Below are 17,645 nucleotides of genomic sequence, written 5' to 3' on the forward strand. Positions count from 1 at the left end.
CCAAGATCATGCTAAAATAAGATTTCCACCTGTAATTGGCTTGCCCAAAACTTTGATCCAGAAAATCCTGCTTGAGTCTTATTAAAAGCACTGCATAGCTGGTTGGAAAAATTGGCAACAAGGGCAGCAGAGGGATCTACAGACTTAGTATGACAATACTGCATTGCATTTCATTGAATTCACATTTAAATGTTTTCCTTTCAACTGTAATGGCAAAATAATTGTTAGTTAAAACAAATCCTTAGCTCTTGGAGAAGGCTAGATCATGAGCTTTCCATTCACCAAAACTGCACCTGATAAAGACAGGTATTTTTAAGGCATAAACTTGGAGTGAATTTTAACAAGTCTTACCTATTTGTACTGGTCTGGCATTATTTAAATAATAGTAAAAAAAATCACCCAGATTTATTTTTTGATATTTTTGTAAATTTGTTTTTGTGATCAAAATGAGTACTGCCAAAGGTTCTGCATCCAATTCTTCAGGGTTCAGTATATTGATGATCCTCATGCTTACTTTTCTTACTAAAACTATAGCATACTAAATATTATCAACTGTAATAGCCACTTACGGTGCAAGAGTTTCCCATCTAGGCACGGCAGCATTACTTTACTTGCTCAATTTTGATGTACGTACAATAAAATCTCTTAATCCAAATGAGAGGAAATCACATGCTGTATATAGTAATTAGACTTGTGTAGAATTCATCCAGAAAATGAATCAGAAGGGAAAGGATAATGACATGATTTTATCTGTAAAATAATTGCTGAGGTTAAATCTTAAAATCAGGCAAAAACAATGCCTTCGTATTCTAGAAAATGTCATGGTGCTAGTAGTGAGGATTAATGTAAGTAGTGCAATAGCTGAAAGTGGGTTTTGGTTTTATTTTTTTAAAGTGGTGGATTTCTCTTTGTTTGTTCAACAAAGTGACACTTTTTTTTTTTTTTTTTTTTTTTTTTTTTTTTTTTTTTACAGGGCAGTAGTTAAAGCAGCATTAAAGTGCCATTGACATCATCCAGTTACTGCCCTGACTTGATTATATAACCTCTTTTGTGCAATTTTCATGCTCTGCTCTGTTTGAATGTTTTTACTATGCTGATGGCTGTTTTTCATTTCCTGCTGGGATGACCTTGAATAAAAAAAGAATAAGAATAAAGTAGACATAAGCAATATAGCCTTGCTGGCATTTGCAGTTCTTTTGTTCTGTGTTGAGAAACATAGTAGTTTGGCATTTATGGTATAGGTTATTTCTGCTGGGTTGTAATTAATCTTCAACCGTTGGAAAAAATTAATGTGTTTCTCTTATTTTATTTCTCTGAATGTGCTGATAGTGAAGTGATACACATATGACGATTCATAGTTGTTTAGAACATCTCAAGAGGGGTAAACAAATGGTCAATGCAATTGTCACTCTTTAAATTAGAATATTAATAAAACCTGTTAAATCCAGTAGATCTGCTGATATTTATTCATTATTGTATTTATTTCATTTCTTATGCTTCTCTTTCTTGAAAGGGAAAAATCAATTAACAGGTGTGCACTTCTCTTTTGATTCAATGTGTATCATGCAGATGAGTAAAATAAGATCACGTCTTTAACATCTGGATCTCCTTCAGACTTTTTATATCTATGAGTTTCAGAGAGATTATAACGAGAACATCATCATTTGGAAGCGTTTTGCATTATTCCTGCTGTTTCTTATCAAACCAAAGCCATTGCTTCCTTGTAATCCATCATATTAAAGTGATAAACATTGTATTACTGTACAGTTTACAGTCACTTTTAGAGGAAGAATTTTAGATTTAAGTAATTTTCACTGGAGATTTTAAGTGTCTACCTTTGTGGTAGTGTTTTGGTGTATGGCTTATACTTGTATGGTCCAAATTTCATATTTGAGAGCTTTCATTTTTAAAGATACTTAGGACAGTAGCATAATTCCCCATATTTCTACCTTGCTGCTGTGGTTATTTTGCTTCTTTGGAACCGAGGAAATCTATCTGATTTAAGACATAATTGAATTTAAGAACTTCCTGTCCTAAATTGATGCTAAAGTACTATAGTTAGCCTGTGAAATGGCATAGTGGTGAGGTACTTTCATTCACTGCTAATGAAGTTTCAGGGCTTGATTTCATTTGTAAATGTTACAGTATTTTCTTTTTAATCAATATACTAAAATAATTAATATGTCAGCAGTGCATTTCAAGCTTTAGCATGTGATAGGACTATTTCATCCAAACTGCCATTTTTTTTCTTTCCCCCAAAATTCAAATATTTACAAATTAAGCTCTGAAATATGATGCTTTTAGTATGACAGGCAAATATAAATGCTATCTAAGCCTGAATTTAAGTGTGCTATTCTGCTTTCCCAAAAGTAAATTTGTTGTACTTGCATTCTGTTTTGACGAATGCTGTTTCTGGAGAAATTTGGTAGTCATAATTTGGGAGGAATTTTTTTGGTTACCATGTAATGTTTCTTTTTATGAGGGTATGAATCTGATCTATACTTCATTAGATATGAAAACAGTACACTGGAAACTAGTCCTCCAGAGCAAGATTAACATATGTTAGTGAAAAACATCATTTAGTTTGTACTATTGATTGTATCCAATATCATTAAGTCAAAAAGGTAGTTATTTTCATTTTTGGACAAGAAAAAATTATGCAAAATGATGGTATATTACTGTTGAGTAAAGGGATCATAGAATGGTTTGGGCTGGAAGGGACCTTTAAGATCATCCAGTTCCAACACCCTGTTATAGGTAGGGACACCTCCCAATAGATCAGGTTGCTCAAAGCCCTATCCGGCCTGCCTTTGAATGCCTCCAGGGTGGAAGCATCCACAACCTCCCCGGGCAATCCTGTTCAGGCTGAATATATTTGAAAGCTGTATAGCTTACTGTGTATCCATTCCACTGTGTGATATTCATGCTCTTTAGTATTTATTCATTGCTTTATTTTATAGAATGCTTTTCTAAACTCATATTGCATTTATGTGCCCAACTATTGCCTTGCACATCAGAGTGTGTTAACAGAGTTCTCACACTTTTTATTGCACGTGCACTGCCAGGACAAACTAAAATAGGGCATTGTGAGTGCTGTCACAGGAAAATTAGGTTGTATGTGGCAGTAAGATCTGCATAATTTTCTTTAACATTTATACATTTAGAAGCTTTCTCTTTGTTGAATTAGAAATATTGTTTGAAATTATTCTGTATTGCTAATTTGTAGATGTTATTAGTTTATTGATAAGAATGGACATCTCTTAAAAGCGAAGGGACTAATGGACGTGTTTAGTTCAAACAGGTGATTTATGAGGAGCAAAGTTAATTTCCATCTGGATTAAAAGGTCTGTAGCCCAGCTTGTTAACACAAACTCTTCGCCACAAAAAGGAAAACAAATGTTTTGTGTTAAAATTTTACATATCACAAAGAAAGTGTAAATGAGAGGCATAACTTCAGAAAGTTCAACAAATTAGATACAGAATACTCACCTTTTTGTGTCACATCCAACTAACTATTTATGGCTACTTATTTTGCAGTTAGTTGCGTGCTATATAACCAGATCTCTCATGACAAAACCCTCGCACCAGCTTTGCTGCACGCTGCTGTGTGCCTCAGGCAGTGCACAGCAGTGTGTGTCCAGGGCATCCAAGTGTCGGATGGGCAGCGTGCTCCATGGCACGTTCTTGGCTGCACGGCCTCTTGCTTAACCAAATGTTTCCTGGTTGTGAAAGCATAAAGCAGTTGATACAGGGCCAAGAAATTAATCCTGGGAGTAGGCGGCTTTACCGCATGTAGTTAAGGTGCTGTATGTGAATGAGTGCTGAGAGATAATATTATCAAAGCATTTAGGGAGAACTATCCTGAAGAAAGATGTTTAGGAACAGGATCACAAGCCCGGAGAATTCCGTACAGAAAGTTGCAGGAGCAGGCTTTTCCCTGATGTACTTTTGTGTCAAATGTAGGTCAAATTTGAAAGGAGTAAATGTACTCACTGTGAACAATATGGTTAAAGACATAATGTGAATCAGGGGCTAGGTATACTAGGTTTATCTAAAGAACTCAAAGCATGACAATCGCTTTTGGATTTTTATCCAAAAACTATTACGGTGTCCTGAAATCCCATGCTGCCATTGCAAGGGCATAATTTTTATTGGATGTTTCATTTATTGCTTGTTTTGTTTTGTTTTGTTTTCTTATTTCACTGATAAATGGTAACAGATGAGGAAGGTGAAAAAATGACAGTAAAAATGGAGGTGGGCTGCTTGGGGCTGCAGCTTCAACCTGCTGATGCTGCGTGGCGAGTTGGTGGCTATCAGGATTGTGGAGGCCTGGAGCACAACGCACAGCAGGGATATGGTTGGCTTGCAAAAACAGAATGAGGGTGAAAGAGAAGTGAATAGACAGGGAGCAAGCTTTTGTGACTAACAAGGAAGATGATGGCATGATTGAGCAGGAGCTACACTGAAAAAGAAAGGGAGGAAGAAGGTCATCCTGCTGCTTAACTGCACAACCTCAACGACACAAAATATTTTTGAAGTGTGATGGCTCTCTGCTTGTTTGCTGTCTCACAACTATTCAGTTAACCATTTCCACCTGCCAGGGACTGTTTCTCATCTCAGACGTTCTCCAGAAAATTTGTAGCCTCTCCAAACTTAACAGCACCTTTGTACTTAATACAGCTACTTATTCCTTCTACCATCATTGTCCTGAAATATTTAATACCTTAAGGCAGATTTCTAGAGTTCCACTTGATGCAAATTTTCAGTTCAGTAACTAATCTTATTTGCTGTCTTTTCTCTGACTAACTGAACACTTGTTTTACGGAACTATCCTCTAAAGGATATTTCTTTTATATAAGTAAATGACCAGTATCAAACAGCTGTACTAATCTGCATAGTATATACTCTATTTCCCATATTCATGGTTTACTGTCCTGTTATATGAGGAATTTAAGACAGTTGGGAAGAATATATTATCAAGAAATCTACAGTGGTGATTAATGTTTTTTATCCTGTATGCACAAAGTATATCTCAGGAAGAATAATTATAGCTATTTAGAGAACAAAAAGGGAGTATATTCTTTATTTTGAGCAGCATTTGTAATCTGCTTCGTTCTTTATTATAATGAATTTTATGCCTAATGAAAAAAACCTCAGCAATAAGAAGTGTTGCTTCCTCTAAAGGAAGATCGCTCTTTTGGAGGAACATACCAAAATCTTTGTTCTGAAATTTAGTCATGTTAACATTGATTTGTTGGATTTTTTTTTTTAATTTTTTTTTTCTTCCTGTTTTAGTGTAGTTGTTTTGTTAACTTTAAACAAAATGTAATAAATCTTTATAAGAATGTATTTTTGTCATCATACTGTGAAGTATTTTACTTGCAGATAGTTTCTGATACCAAGTTCATTGGACTCTACTGAAAACTTGGGTGCAGTTTTTTGTTACAGCTGCATGAATACTCTTATACAGAATGAAAGCAAATGGTTATGACTTAAAACATTCTTTATTATTTAACCTCAACAGGTTAATTTCAGAAGGCACATGTTGGGATTTGGGATGCACAGTATTTAATCATTTTGCTTGATGTTGCTAATCCAGAGATATCATAGTGAAATACTGCAGAATGAAGTTGACACATCAAAATTGTGCTTGTTTTAATGCTGAGATGGAGGAGAGGGGTCTGTTGCAATCATGGAAGTTAAGTGCTTATTTATAAGCCTGTCCTACACTGTAGGGAGTAGATTTGCTTTCCATATGAATGAATGTATATTCTATACTGTGTCTAAAAAGACATTCTGCACTGTAGCTGTGCTTACTTTGAATAAACATTGGTTTATAATTGTGGGCTTTTTTAAAGAAATATAATGAAATTTTAAGTTTCCTCTTGTTTGAGAGCTCGATCTTACTTGTTTTGAGTCTTGGGAAATATTCAGTATTCTACATTCAATTTGGAAGTATTGGATTTTTGAACTTTGATTACTTTTATCTCAAAATCAAAATGTTTATTTGAAGCAAGAAAGATGAGCAAGGACTCTTTATCAGGGAGCATAATGATAATGCAAGGAACAGACTGGCTCTCTCATCCAATCCTTATCTCTTCTTAGAGTCTCTCTCTCATACAATTCGACATCCGTTACCCATTACAAGGTCATTGTGGAAGGGAACATACTTCATGAGCACTTGTTGAGCCTAGATGCTGCCTTCAGCATTGGCAGCCAAGGCTGCATTTGGAGAATCCTGTTCCTAATGGTGTGGAATGATTTTGCTTCCCCCTTCCTCCAAAAGTATGATTTATAGATGGAGGATGGTCGCAGTGGTCCCAGAAACCTGTGCTTAGTTCAGCTTTTCATACGAAAAAAATGGATAATTTCTGTTTGTTGTGTTTCTAATAACATGTTTATTTTTTTATATTCCTGCAGAGATCTAAGATTTAATAGGATTAAAGAAATCCAGCCTGGAGAATTTAGACGGCTTAAAAACTTGAACACATTGTAAGTTATTTTTCAACTTTTACCTTTTGAATTCATATGAATAACTGAGTAGTGTGCCAAATTTGTTTACTTTTCTCAGGTAAATTGTCTCATAAATTTCAGCTGTAGTATTTACACAGGTGAAGAAAGGAAGGCTTAGGTCCAGAATATATGAAAGTAAACCCAGGTATTTGTCTACTGAAATAAAAACAAAACAACAACAACAAAAAAGGAAATTATTGACATTCTAATGTTAACTTTATTTAACTGCAGCTACGAAAAATGTAGAACTTTACTTACACATACATTTTTCTTCAATTTTTTGCTAATGATTTAAGTGTAATATCTTGTAATATCACACTGTAAATGTAGTCACAGCAAACCTGTTCAAATGTACAGGTGTTCAAATGTGCTTCAGTTAAAAAATATTTGACAGTCTCTGTTCTTATAAGTTTTGAGCATTCCTCTTCAAAGTGGTGTAGCCTTGAAGGCAGAATTTAGAGAATACAGTTCCTACCGAGCTTCCTTTTATTGATATCTCTGTTAGCACATACGCAGTGTAAAGAGAAGACAATGCATTATAAAAAACATTTTTACACACCCGTAATGCAAAAGTAGAGAATTCCTATTCCCTAATATATTAGCAGCCAAAGGGTGGAACTGACATGGACAGTCTACATCATTTATAATTACAAATTTGAATCACATTTTACGGAAATGTGTGATCTCAAATAGAATACAGTGGTATGAGTTAACTCTGGCTTGTTGCTTTCTATTTGTACTGAAAGCATGTTACCAATAAATGTATTGCATTGTATATTCACACCAGGAAATAAAAAGGCGAATTTTTTTTTCCTTCTAAGTTACTTGTATCAAAAACGACTTTTGTTTTGCTTTTTATTTATTTATTTTTTTGCTACATTTACACCTACTATTATACATTTTGTTCCTACTGTTCTTGTATATTAATATAAATATATGCTTATTTATTTTTATAGGCTTCTAAACAACAATCAAATTAAAAGAATACCGAGTGGGGCATTTGAAGACCTTGAAAATCTGAAATATCTGTAAGTTAAATAAATGTCACTTTTTTTAATCGATATATAACTGAATAACTTCAGTACGAAAGTGAGTTTTCATCTGACTTGCTATCTCACAGGGCAAACTGCTTTTAATAAGAGTGAAATTAGTTTGTGGATTGGAGACAACTGTGAATCTTTCTGTAAGTTGGTGGTTTGAGATTTGCTAATAAAAGATTTCAGTATATGTTTGTAGTCAGTGCATTTTGAAGGCTTTCCTAGTTACTGTTTACTTTATGCAGCGTATGTAGTGTCATGAAGAAAAGTCCACTATCTTGGGTTATGGCCATTATTGTAGTGCTGGTTGCTTTGAGATTTCAGTATTTTGGAAACAATCCAGGAATTTAATTGTTCATCTAGTTTTAAAGAGTGCAGCCTAAGGACTTGGGAGAAGACAGAAAAGATGGAAATGATATACATTTGTATCGGTATATTATTTGGTTTTCAAAGTTGCATTTGATCATGTTTGTTAGTGTTATTTTTCATGTCTTGTTTTTCCATAATGAAACTGTTTACTTTCTATAGAAGCAGAGAAAAAACAATATTGAACAGAGTACCACAATAAACGATGAAAGTCCATGATGATTTGTTGCCAATATTTTTTACAAAATATGTTTGTATAACGGATCTGGTGCTTTGAAACCTGAGATACAAAATAATAGCGGAGTACTTAAGGTCTCTTAATTCAAAAATGTTTCTTTTGACTGTCAGCAGCTGTGCAGAAATACTACTCAGTTCTTATTAGTTCTTTATTTACACATGCTTTCTTTTGCAAAGTTGTAGTAAATCTGAGATAAAACTGATACAAAAACTGCACAGAGTTAAATGAGTTATTCTATGTTTATTTTGCTATATATGTATTAATGTCTGTTAATACATTAATTTTATTTTTAAGTGGAGATCTTTTCTTCTTCCTGTAAAATGTGCATGTGAAGTTAAGTGGTTGTTCATTCAATTCTTTAATACCACTGTCCCTTTTGCTAAAATATATTTTAAGAAGATTTTTTGCCTATTTTGATGACTTGAAATGAATATTCTGTACAACTGTACAGCCATAACATTATAAAATGGTCAAATACCAGCACAAGAAAGCTCAAATGCACCAAATAAATATAGTTCAGCTGTGAAAAGTTCAGTTCAGTAAGCCCCTGTGAAGTTTAGTCTATGGAATGAAGGAAACCATTTTTTTCTTCACACTGGACTGTACTGGTGGAGACATTAGAGGGAGAGACAGTATTGCCCTTAAAAAGATAGAAATATCGTTCAGAGTCTAGTATCATATAGTAAAATCATCTGGAATAACTGCAGATAATGGATAATGTGAATGTAACTTTTCTTCTATTTAATAAGATTATTAGTCCATGGTGTTGTGCTTACACTAGCTGTCTAATAGTTTTGAAAATTTAGGCTTTTCAGAAATAAGATCATTTTTCTTTTTCAGACTTTTTCAGACAATTCTCAATGAAGCCCCTGCATTTTCAAATGCCTTTTTGCACTATTCATTCATGAAATTGAGTTCATAGTTTGATGAGGTGCACCTGTTTTCAGAATTATCTGTCAGGAGGAAAACGATTTAACAGACAAATGGCATTTTTCTCAGCTTTCCATGCATTACAAATATTAATCGCTGTAAAAGCTGATCCCTAATTATAAAAAGGAAATTTCACGTGTGGTTTTGGAAGCTTTTTATTTATTTATTTATTTTTTATTATTTTTTATTTTAGATTTTTTTTTTAATTCTTTCTGTAATTGAAATTATGACAACTATATAAACATTTTTTGCAGTTCTATAAGCAAAAGTTTTATATGGTCTTATGCTTTTTGTGGTAATAATTGGTCTGAATCCATATATAAATCAGGAGTTAGATGCTGTTATCAGCTTTTTGCTATGAAACAAAGAGGATACATCTTTCTGCTTTTCTTTCTTTCTTTCTGACTTATGATTTCTTGTACCTTGATATTGACAATCTGATTCTTTAGAAAGGATGAAAAAAGCAGTAGTAGATAGAACCTCATCCGTAACACAGTTTCTTGATGCACTTAAGTAATTATGTGTAGTGCTTTGATCTTACAGTACCCCTTCTGTAAAGAGAAACACTGCTGGCTACAGTAAACATTTAGGAAGTTGTATTAATATGATCAAAATAATTGGTAATATTTTTTAAATTTGTTGCTGCTCATATGAGAGATATATGATATGCTGAGTATATTTTATTGACTTCCTGGGAAATTTTCACTTTGTTAGTACTTAGAGAGGAGACAGAAAAGCTTCTCAGTCTTGCAATATAGCTGTTGGTGGGCTTGTGGAAACTGTTAGATTGTTCTTGATCCTGAATACCAGCAGTTTATTCTCCAAGATAGAAAATAATTAGGAATTGAAGCAGGAGATGTATTGCACTTTGAAGCTGTAGGATGTGGAATCAGCAGTGTTGAAAGTGAGCCTAAGATAAGAGAGAGTTTGAGGAGAATACATGGAAAAATATAAAGTATAGTTTAGCAATTGCAAAGAGCTTTTCAGAAGAAAAAGAGAAGGTGCTTTATATTTACAAAGCAGTAAGGTATACGCTAGTGTGAAGGAAACTATATACATTAAAATGCAAAATAAAAATTTAGGTAAAACATTGAGGCATGTTTACTTAATAAGAAATGGAAAGGTAAGGAATCAGATATTAGGGATTGTGGGAACTGAGGCTGCATGGAACATATCAGTTCTGAAAATACTTAGAAGGAATGATCAATATTTGCTTTGTAGTTGGTGAATGAAGCCATGGTGGTAGAAGAGGTGTTGTAGGTTTGCCAAACTGCACAGTTGCTGGCCTCACCCTTCCCAATGTCAGATTATGTCATATTTTCTTCTGTGCCTTCTGCTATCACTGTTGCTATCACAATCATGTTACTGTGATTCCTGATCTCATTTCTCTGTGTGTCATTTTGCTAATTCACCAACAACCTTCTTTACATTTCTATATTAATCTCTCTGCTGCTTTTATTTACTTTTCAGTTTTACTCTACAGTATCTGATACTGTCAGTACTTTTTCCTCCTGTTCCAAAGAAATATATGTGGATCAGAATTTCACTGTATCATGTGACTTTTTATACAGTTCATTTAAAAAAAAACAACCCACAGTTCTTATAAGGAATATAACAGTCCTTGATTGGAAACTATTTCTTTCTAATTTTCTGATAACTGATTACCTGTTTATTCATTTCTGAAGTGTATGGCCAGTAACATCATCAGCCTTACTTGCATTTCCGGCAAGTGTTTTTTTTATTTGTGAATTCTTCTGAAAAGAGTAGTAAGTTCCAGAAATAAATCTAATATCTAAATAGAAGATATCATCTTGTTATTCATTCTTTGAAGAATTCCAGTGATTTAGTTGTGTTAATAGTGCTTTAAGGTAAAGTGATAAACTACTTTGTCCATAATTTTACTTTAAATCACTTTTCTACTAATGTGGCGGGATGATAGATAGACAGATATTAAAGGTTAGTGCAGTGTTTGCAAAGTACCTTTCTAAAAGGCAAAACAGCCTTTTAGAAACACAGATATTTTTGTATAAGTGCTACTTAATTTTATTTTCTGTTCTCTCCTCATTAGGTGAGTATATATTTTTTCTCTTTCTGTTAATAATCTTAGGGAAACATCTGCATGGCCAAGCGAAAGTGTGGTCATCATATCCTTCATATTACATGCATGCCCTTTTGTAACTTTGAGTTTGCTGGAGTTTCTTTCTGGATGGGGAAAGTGGTGGACTGAGATCAGTGTACTGTCCTCCTTCTGGAGGCTTTCTGATCAACACGGGGAAAAAAAAATGCAGTTTAAAGTTGATCACAGACCAAAAAAAAGGGTTACTCCATTCCTGACAGTGTGGAAGTAAATGTCTGAAAAACCACAGTCATTTTCCCAGTTATGTTCTTCACTCTGCTTTACTTGGTCTTCAGAAAAATAAATAAATAAAATTTTAGCAAGGTTTCTGATAGAAATTATTTCTTCTTAACTGAAGTTGATTGATTATTGAAGGTGTCTGAAGCCACTCTCATTGCTGGGTCGAATCAGAATGTTTGCACGCAGAGAAGTAAGAGAAATTTCCAAACTGCTAAGCAGGGCATGTTAAGAAAGGAAAACAGTGTGTTGACTGTTCAATCTTGCAGATTTTCTAAGGAGTAAGAGGAAATGAGGTATTTAAAATTCTTGCTATAGTAAAAGGTAGGAATTTGTACCATACAGACAGGAAAACTGAGGAGACAAAATCAAAGACTATGCAATATTATGCAAAATAAGCAGAATACACCTGCTCTTTCTCTTTTTACATGAATTTCTACGTCTTTACAGATATTTCAGATGACCAAATTATTTTTTATCATTTAATTTATTCAGTCTTTTGAACATTTTAAAAGCATCACAACTTTTCTGCTTTTTAGTTATTCTGTCAGTGGAGGTACTGTACATTTTGTTTAGATGAATGTTTTTGTTAATGAAGTTTATATATATATATTATTGTGTTCAGATCTTGGCAACTGATTTGTTGGAAAACTTTAGATTCAAGGAAAAGACACTACTCCATATTGTTAGCCAAAGTTGTCATGAGGTACAGTCAGATGCCTACAACTTCTTGAGGCCTGTTGAGAAGCATTGGCCTTTATCAAGTCAGTTTAAAACTGCCATGAGTTCCAGCAGGGCAGGTATTTTATCTGTTGCCTCAAAAGGTCTTCGAAGTGTTTCCAGTAAGTTAATGAAAGCTGTAACAATAAAAAAAGTAAAAAAAACCAAACTACTAATAAAGCTAATAAAGCCATTTGTGGTTCATCCATTTTTCATAGACATCCATGCCTGATTAACTTGGTTTCAAAGCATTTGTCAAATAATTATGAGACAGTTCTTACTGTGAATTTGTTCCTATCCCAGCCTAAGAGATTAGTCATCATTGAACCCATAAACTATAGTTATCAGCTAAACTGTATGATTTTTCTCAAACATTCTCTCACTAAACCATCTTAAATATTAAAACCTTAATGATAATAGACTTGAGCACGTACGCCCATCCATCCAGAACCAGGTATATTTTACTTCTGTGGAAAAGCTAGAGAAATCACTTGTGAACATACTCGTACTCTGCATTTGTTTATTCTGGTTGTATTATGAATGGGGACCTAATGTCCATCTTCTGTATGGAATAAAACAAATATATAATGCTGTTTTATTGATTCAGTATCAACACTTTGGCTTGTACATTTTTTTGGTAAATATTCAAAATGTGACACAGATGGCTTTATATCACTCTTTGTTCTCTAAGTCCATTCAAAAGACAAATTCTGTCACAATATTCATATTTGTACCAGTATTCACATGAGATATTTTAATAAAATAAGAGGCCTGAAAAGGCAACTGTTGCAATCTTGTCCCATTAAGATGAATTTATTTTGACTTTTGACAAGCCTATCAAGAAAATGAGGGGCAAAGAGACAATAAGTCATAACAGTGAGAACTGGGAAGCCAAAGATCAACCAGGTGATAGCCTACAAGGCCCCATAGTTTTGATTTTCTTGGCAAACATTTGGGATGAATTCTCAAACGCAAAGTATTTTTATGTGTATGTGTTTAGTTTTTGTTTTGTATTTTTTTTTCCTAATATGTAGTGAAAAAACTGTCTTCATGTGTCAACTTAATTCTTCTTTCCCACCTTCATGTAGCTTCTGTTTGTGTACTAATATTACTGATTGTTTCTTGTTTCAGCTATTTGTACAAGAATGAAATCCAGTCAATTGACAGGCAAGCATTTAAAGGACTTGCCTCTCTAGAACAACTGTAAGTGCCTTTTCTCTTCTGTGCTGTCATCTCCATGATTCCCCTGCAGAGGAAAAGCGCACACCCTGATCCTTACATCCTGCCTGCATGCTTTGCATGTCTGCTGTCAATGGATTGTTAGTTAGAGAGCCCCATAATCATCTGCATGTGGAAAAACAAAATTGATCTCTGTGTCAAATTCCTCGTTTCCATGTTTGTCTTTTTAAAAAAATTCTCATTTGCATTCCCCATGTTGCTAGGTGATGTGAAAGAGCTTTGATGAAGAGGCAGCATAATGGTGGAAAATGTTGAAAAAATTATGTATATTGCTTAGAGATAGATTTTATTTAATTTCTGTAGATTTTGTGATACTGTGATTACTTTGACTGCTGTAGTTACTTTGTTTTATGCCAGTGTAACTAAAGCTGAACTAGTATCTTGAAGTTTAACTTGGTATTGCTGTATTTTAAAACATAATTTGTTTGTTTTTATGAACAGATAGCATTACTGTGCATTTAGTATAGCAGTGTTTAAAAAAAACAGAGCCATAAAACGCATAGCGGTTTAACAATCTGACTACCAAATAACAACACTAGATTAATGAATCTTGCAGCATGTGAAATGTGAGGGCTGAAAAACTCTATTATACTAAGACATATACCAGTTTCCTTCATAGTATAAATATCTAGTGAACATTAGTGGACAAGGTGTGCGTGTGAAATAAAACGGTGCTTAAGAACATGTACAAAGTTATTCAAGCTCATGTTAGAGGGAAGTAGATGTCGTTTGTTTCCTTAACACATTTCTCTTCCTTTTCCTCTTGCTCTAGAAATGATTACTGCGGTATATTGACAGCAACTGGTAGGGCTTACTTGCATGCTGGCGGCAAGTTTTGTTTTCTGTGTAGAAATTTAAACTCTAAGATCTATTTATTGAATCTCTGATGATTCCAAAATATGCCACAGGCCTGATATGCTGCAAGTAGCAACAGTGCTACATTCTTCTTTTTCTCTGCTTCCTCTTCATCTGTGTTAAGGCTAAAAAAAGCCCAATAGATATAATTGTGGGTTATTAGCATGTTCTCAATGGACTTTTCCACCAGGCAGAAGTTGAGCCTCTCAGCCAGCTGATATCATACTGTGACATCAATATTATTCTGTACAAAATCAAGTTTTTAAGTCAGCACCATAAAGAGGTTTTGGCTGTATAAGGTCTATTTTACCTCATTATCTTTGAGGAAAGACAGTGTTCACAAAGCTAAATCATGTGAATGTGTTCCCAAATCCTCCAGCATTACATTGTGACTGGGTCAATAGCTTCATGTGATGTTTTCAGGTTACAGGTCTGTGTGGCCTTGATCATTAAAGGCACTTCGTGACCTGGATGCACTGACTTGGCCAAATATTATTCTTGCTCAGCAGGGTTCTTGAGGCAGAGGCTGTGGGTCTGCACCTCAGGAGAATACCCGTTTCACAGTCATATTGTGTGCTCCAGTGAAACAGAATGAAACTGATAGTAGATTTTTTTAAATTTTATTTATATTAGTTGGACTACGCACTAAACATTTTTTTATTTTATTTTATTTTTTAATTTAACTTTTAAAAATATATTTTTCTTTCGTTCACCAGCAGTAGTGGGGAGAAGCTGTAAGTACACTTTAGCTTAAATGGACCATTGCATGTATGTAAGGGAAGAAAGAGAACAGCAGCTGTAAATGCTGCTCCTGGCAGTATCCCACTAAAACCTCTGCAACAGATTCTTTACTGCTGATGTAGTTTAAATACCTTTTTATTTTTATTTTTTTCTTTTTAAAATTTCTGCCAAGACAATAAGATCTTTGAATCAGACCTTGAAACTCACTTGTGCTAGAGTAAATTCTAAGAACACTTGGCAGTTTTAGGTGCTTGAACACAATGAGAACTTGAGCCATACGTATTTCATCATGTAACTCTTCAGCCAGGCAGGACATGAAGGGAGAAAGCCATCAGATTTATAAGCAGACAGTTAGGACCAGTTTAGACCTTGCTGAATCTGCAAGATGTGTGTTTGGATCTGGCAAATATGACACAAACCTTCAGGAAACTTGCATTTTTTCGGAGCAGATGCTGGAAGACATCCAAGGCACTTGAAAGGCAGCCAAGCCTGCCCTTGTGTGCTTGTGTTTGTGCAGCTCTGATAAACCTCTGCATGCTACTGTGTAAAACTGAACTGCACTAAAATGTCATAGATACCTGTCTTGTGGGAGGGCTGTGAGTTTTTGGCATCTGGATCCCAAGCCTGACCTCTACATTCAATTCATTTCCAGATAAATGCACTTGTTGGTAGGTGGATTATCTGGTGTAGTTTTGAGATCTCAGTTAAAAGCTTTGGTGTGTACTGGGGACAAAATGCTTTTTCTGCAGTCTGTAATTATTGGGACTCACCCAAGTATTGTTGGGGTGATTCAAATCTGCTTTTTCTTAGTGGAATACTAATTAACCATTTTCCTTTGACTTTCATATTAACATACTAATTTTGAATTTTGTAAACTGTTCCTAGAGTTATGCTGCAATTTGTATTCACATATATATCTTTGGGGAAATCAGTACATGAAAAATATTATCTTATATGCAGTGATGCGGCTTCTTATATTTACTTATTTTTCCAAATTCAATTTTCAGTAGCTTTCAGCTGTTGCTATGTGTTGGTTTTTGTTGTTGTTTTTTTAAGTTTTATATTACAAAGAGCTCCTGCTTGTTACATTAACCTGTGGGAGTTTATGTATGTTTATCACAGTGGAGTCTGATTGAAGAAGTGTGACAAAGGGACTTGAGAATCATAGAATCACTAAGACTGGAAGAGACTACCTAGATCATCTAGTTCAACAGTCATGTGCAGTACCTCTCTGGTATTCTTCAATAAGATTAGCTATGGTCAAGCAATCTAAGTGGCTGGAATCTTGCTTTATTTTGAAAATCTTTAAAGAACAGATTCAATAATCTCCTTATGCATCTTGTTCCAGTACTTTATACCATTACTATAATATCTAATCTTAATCTCTTTCCCTGTGATTTCAGCTGTTAATTCTTGTCATACTTGCCTACTGCCTGGGCAGGGCAAGTTCTTGGATAAATCCAGGAAAATCTGTTTATTTTCTTCAGCAAAGCCTTTAACACCATCTCCCTCAGTATTCTCCTGTAGAAAATGGCAGTCCATGGCTTGAAAAGGTATACTTTTTGTTGGGAAAAGAACTGATTGGCTGGCCAGGCCCAGAGAGTGGTGATTAATGGAATTAAAACCAACTGGTGACTGATGATGAGTAGTGTTCCTTAGTGGTTGGTATTGGAGCCTGTCCTGTTTAATATCTTTATTGATGACCTGGATGAGGGTACTGAGTGCACCTTCAGTAATATTGCAGATGACACCAAGCTTGGAGGAAGTGTCAGTCTGCCTGAAGGCCCTTCAGCGGGGTTTGGATCGCTGGACTGAAGCCCATGAGATGAAGATTAAGAAGAAAAAGGGATGGGTCCTTCACTTTGGCCCCCACAACCACAGGCTTGGAGGAGAGTGGGTGGAAGACTGTGTAGAGGAAAAGGATGTGGGGTCACTGGTTGTTACTCAGCTGAACATAAGGCAGTGGTATGCCCAGGTGGCCAAGAAGGCCAATGGCATTTTGGCTTGTATCAGAAATAGTGTTGCCAGCAGGGGCAGGGATGACTCAGCTCTGTTGAGGCCACACCTGGAGTCCTGTGTTCACTTTTGGTCCCCTTACTACAGGAAAGCCCTGGAATGTGTCTAGAGAAAGGCTGATGAGAGGTCTGGAGTGCAAATTTTATGGGGAGTGTCTGAGGTGATTGAGGCTGTTTAATCTGAAGAAGAGAGTTCGGGGGTGACCTTACAGGTCTCTACAACTACCTGAAGGGAGGTTGTGGTGAGATGGGGACCAGCCTCTTGTCCTGGCTAACAGTGATACGATGAGAGGCAACAGCCTCAAGTTGTGCCAGGGGAGGTTCAGGTTGGGTGTTAGGAAAAGCTTCTCTAAAAGAGTGGTTAGTTATGAGACTAGTTGATCTTAGAGGTCTTTTCCAACCACTGTGATTCTATGAAAATGTAATGCCTGTTTAATGTCCGATTCTGTTTGTAAATAGCCTGAGAAATTGGTCAGAATTCTTTTTTTGTTTTGTTTTGTTTTGAGGTCACAGTTTAAGAACCTGCCCAGCTACTTCATTGTGTGAAAAAACCTCAGAGCATTTCTTAGCTGGGTAGCTTATTTATTCATTCGTTCATTCAGTCATTTATTTGTTTCATACTCCTGCAGTTAGCGTGT

At 35.1% G+C, this 17,645-nt stretch overlaps 1 protein-coding gene across 2 annotated transcripts in view; it reads left to right on the forward strand.

The window, feature by feature from the left end:
* The window catches only part of PXDN (peroxidasin), a 73,135-nt gene that overhangs the window by 16,874 nt on the left and 38,616 nt on the right, over positions 1-17,645 (forward strand). The window contains exons 2-4 of one of the 2 annotated variants that reach the window (XM_072333443.1): positions 6,421-6,492; positions 7,470-7,541; positions 13,289-13,360. In XM_072333443.1, coding sequence (XP_072189544.1) covers positions 6,421-6,492; positions 7,470-7,541; positions 13,289-13,360 — 216 coding nt within the window. The remainder of the gene's footprint in view (positions 1-6,420; positions 6,493-7,469; positions 7,542-13,288; positions 13,361-17,645) is intronic. The other variant, XM_072333444.1, reaches the window with a different exon arrangement.

This window comes from Excalfactoria chinensis, chromosome 3, assembly GCF_039878825.1.
Source record: "Excalfactoria chinensis isolate bCotChi1 chromosome 3, bCotChi1.hap2, whole genome shotgun sequence".
In the NCBI taxonomy this organism is placed as follows: Eukaryota; Metazoa; Chordata; class Aves; order Galliformes; family Phasianidae; genus Excalfactoria; species Excalfactoria chinensis.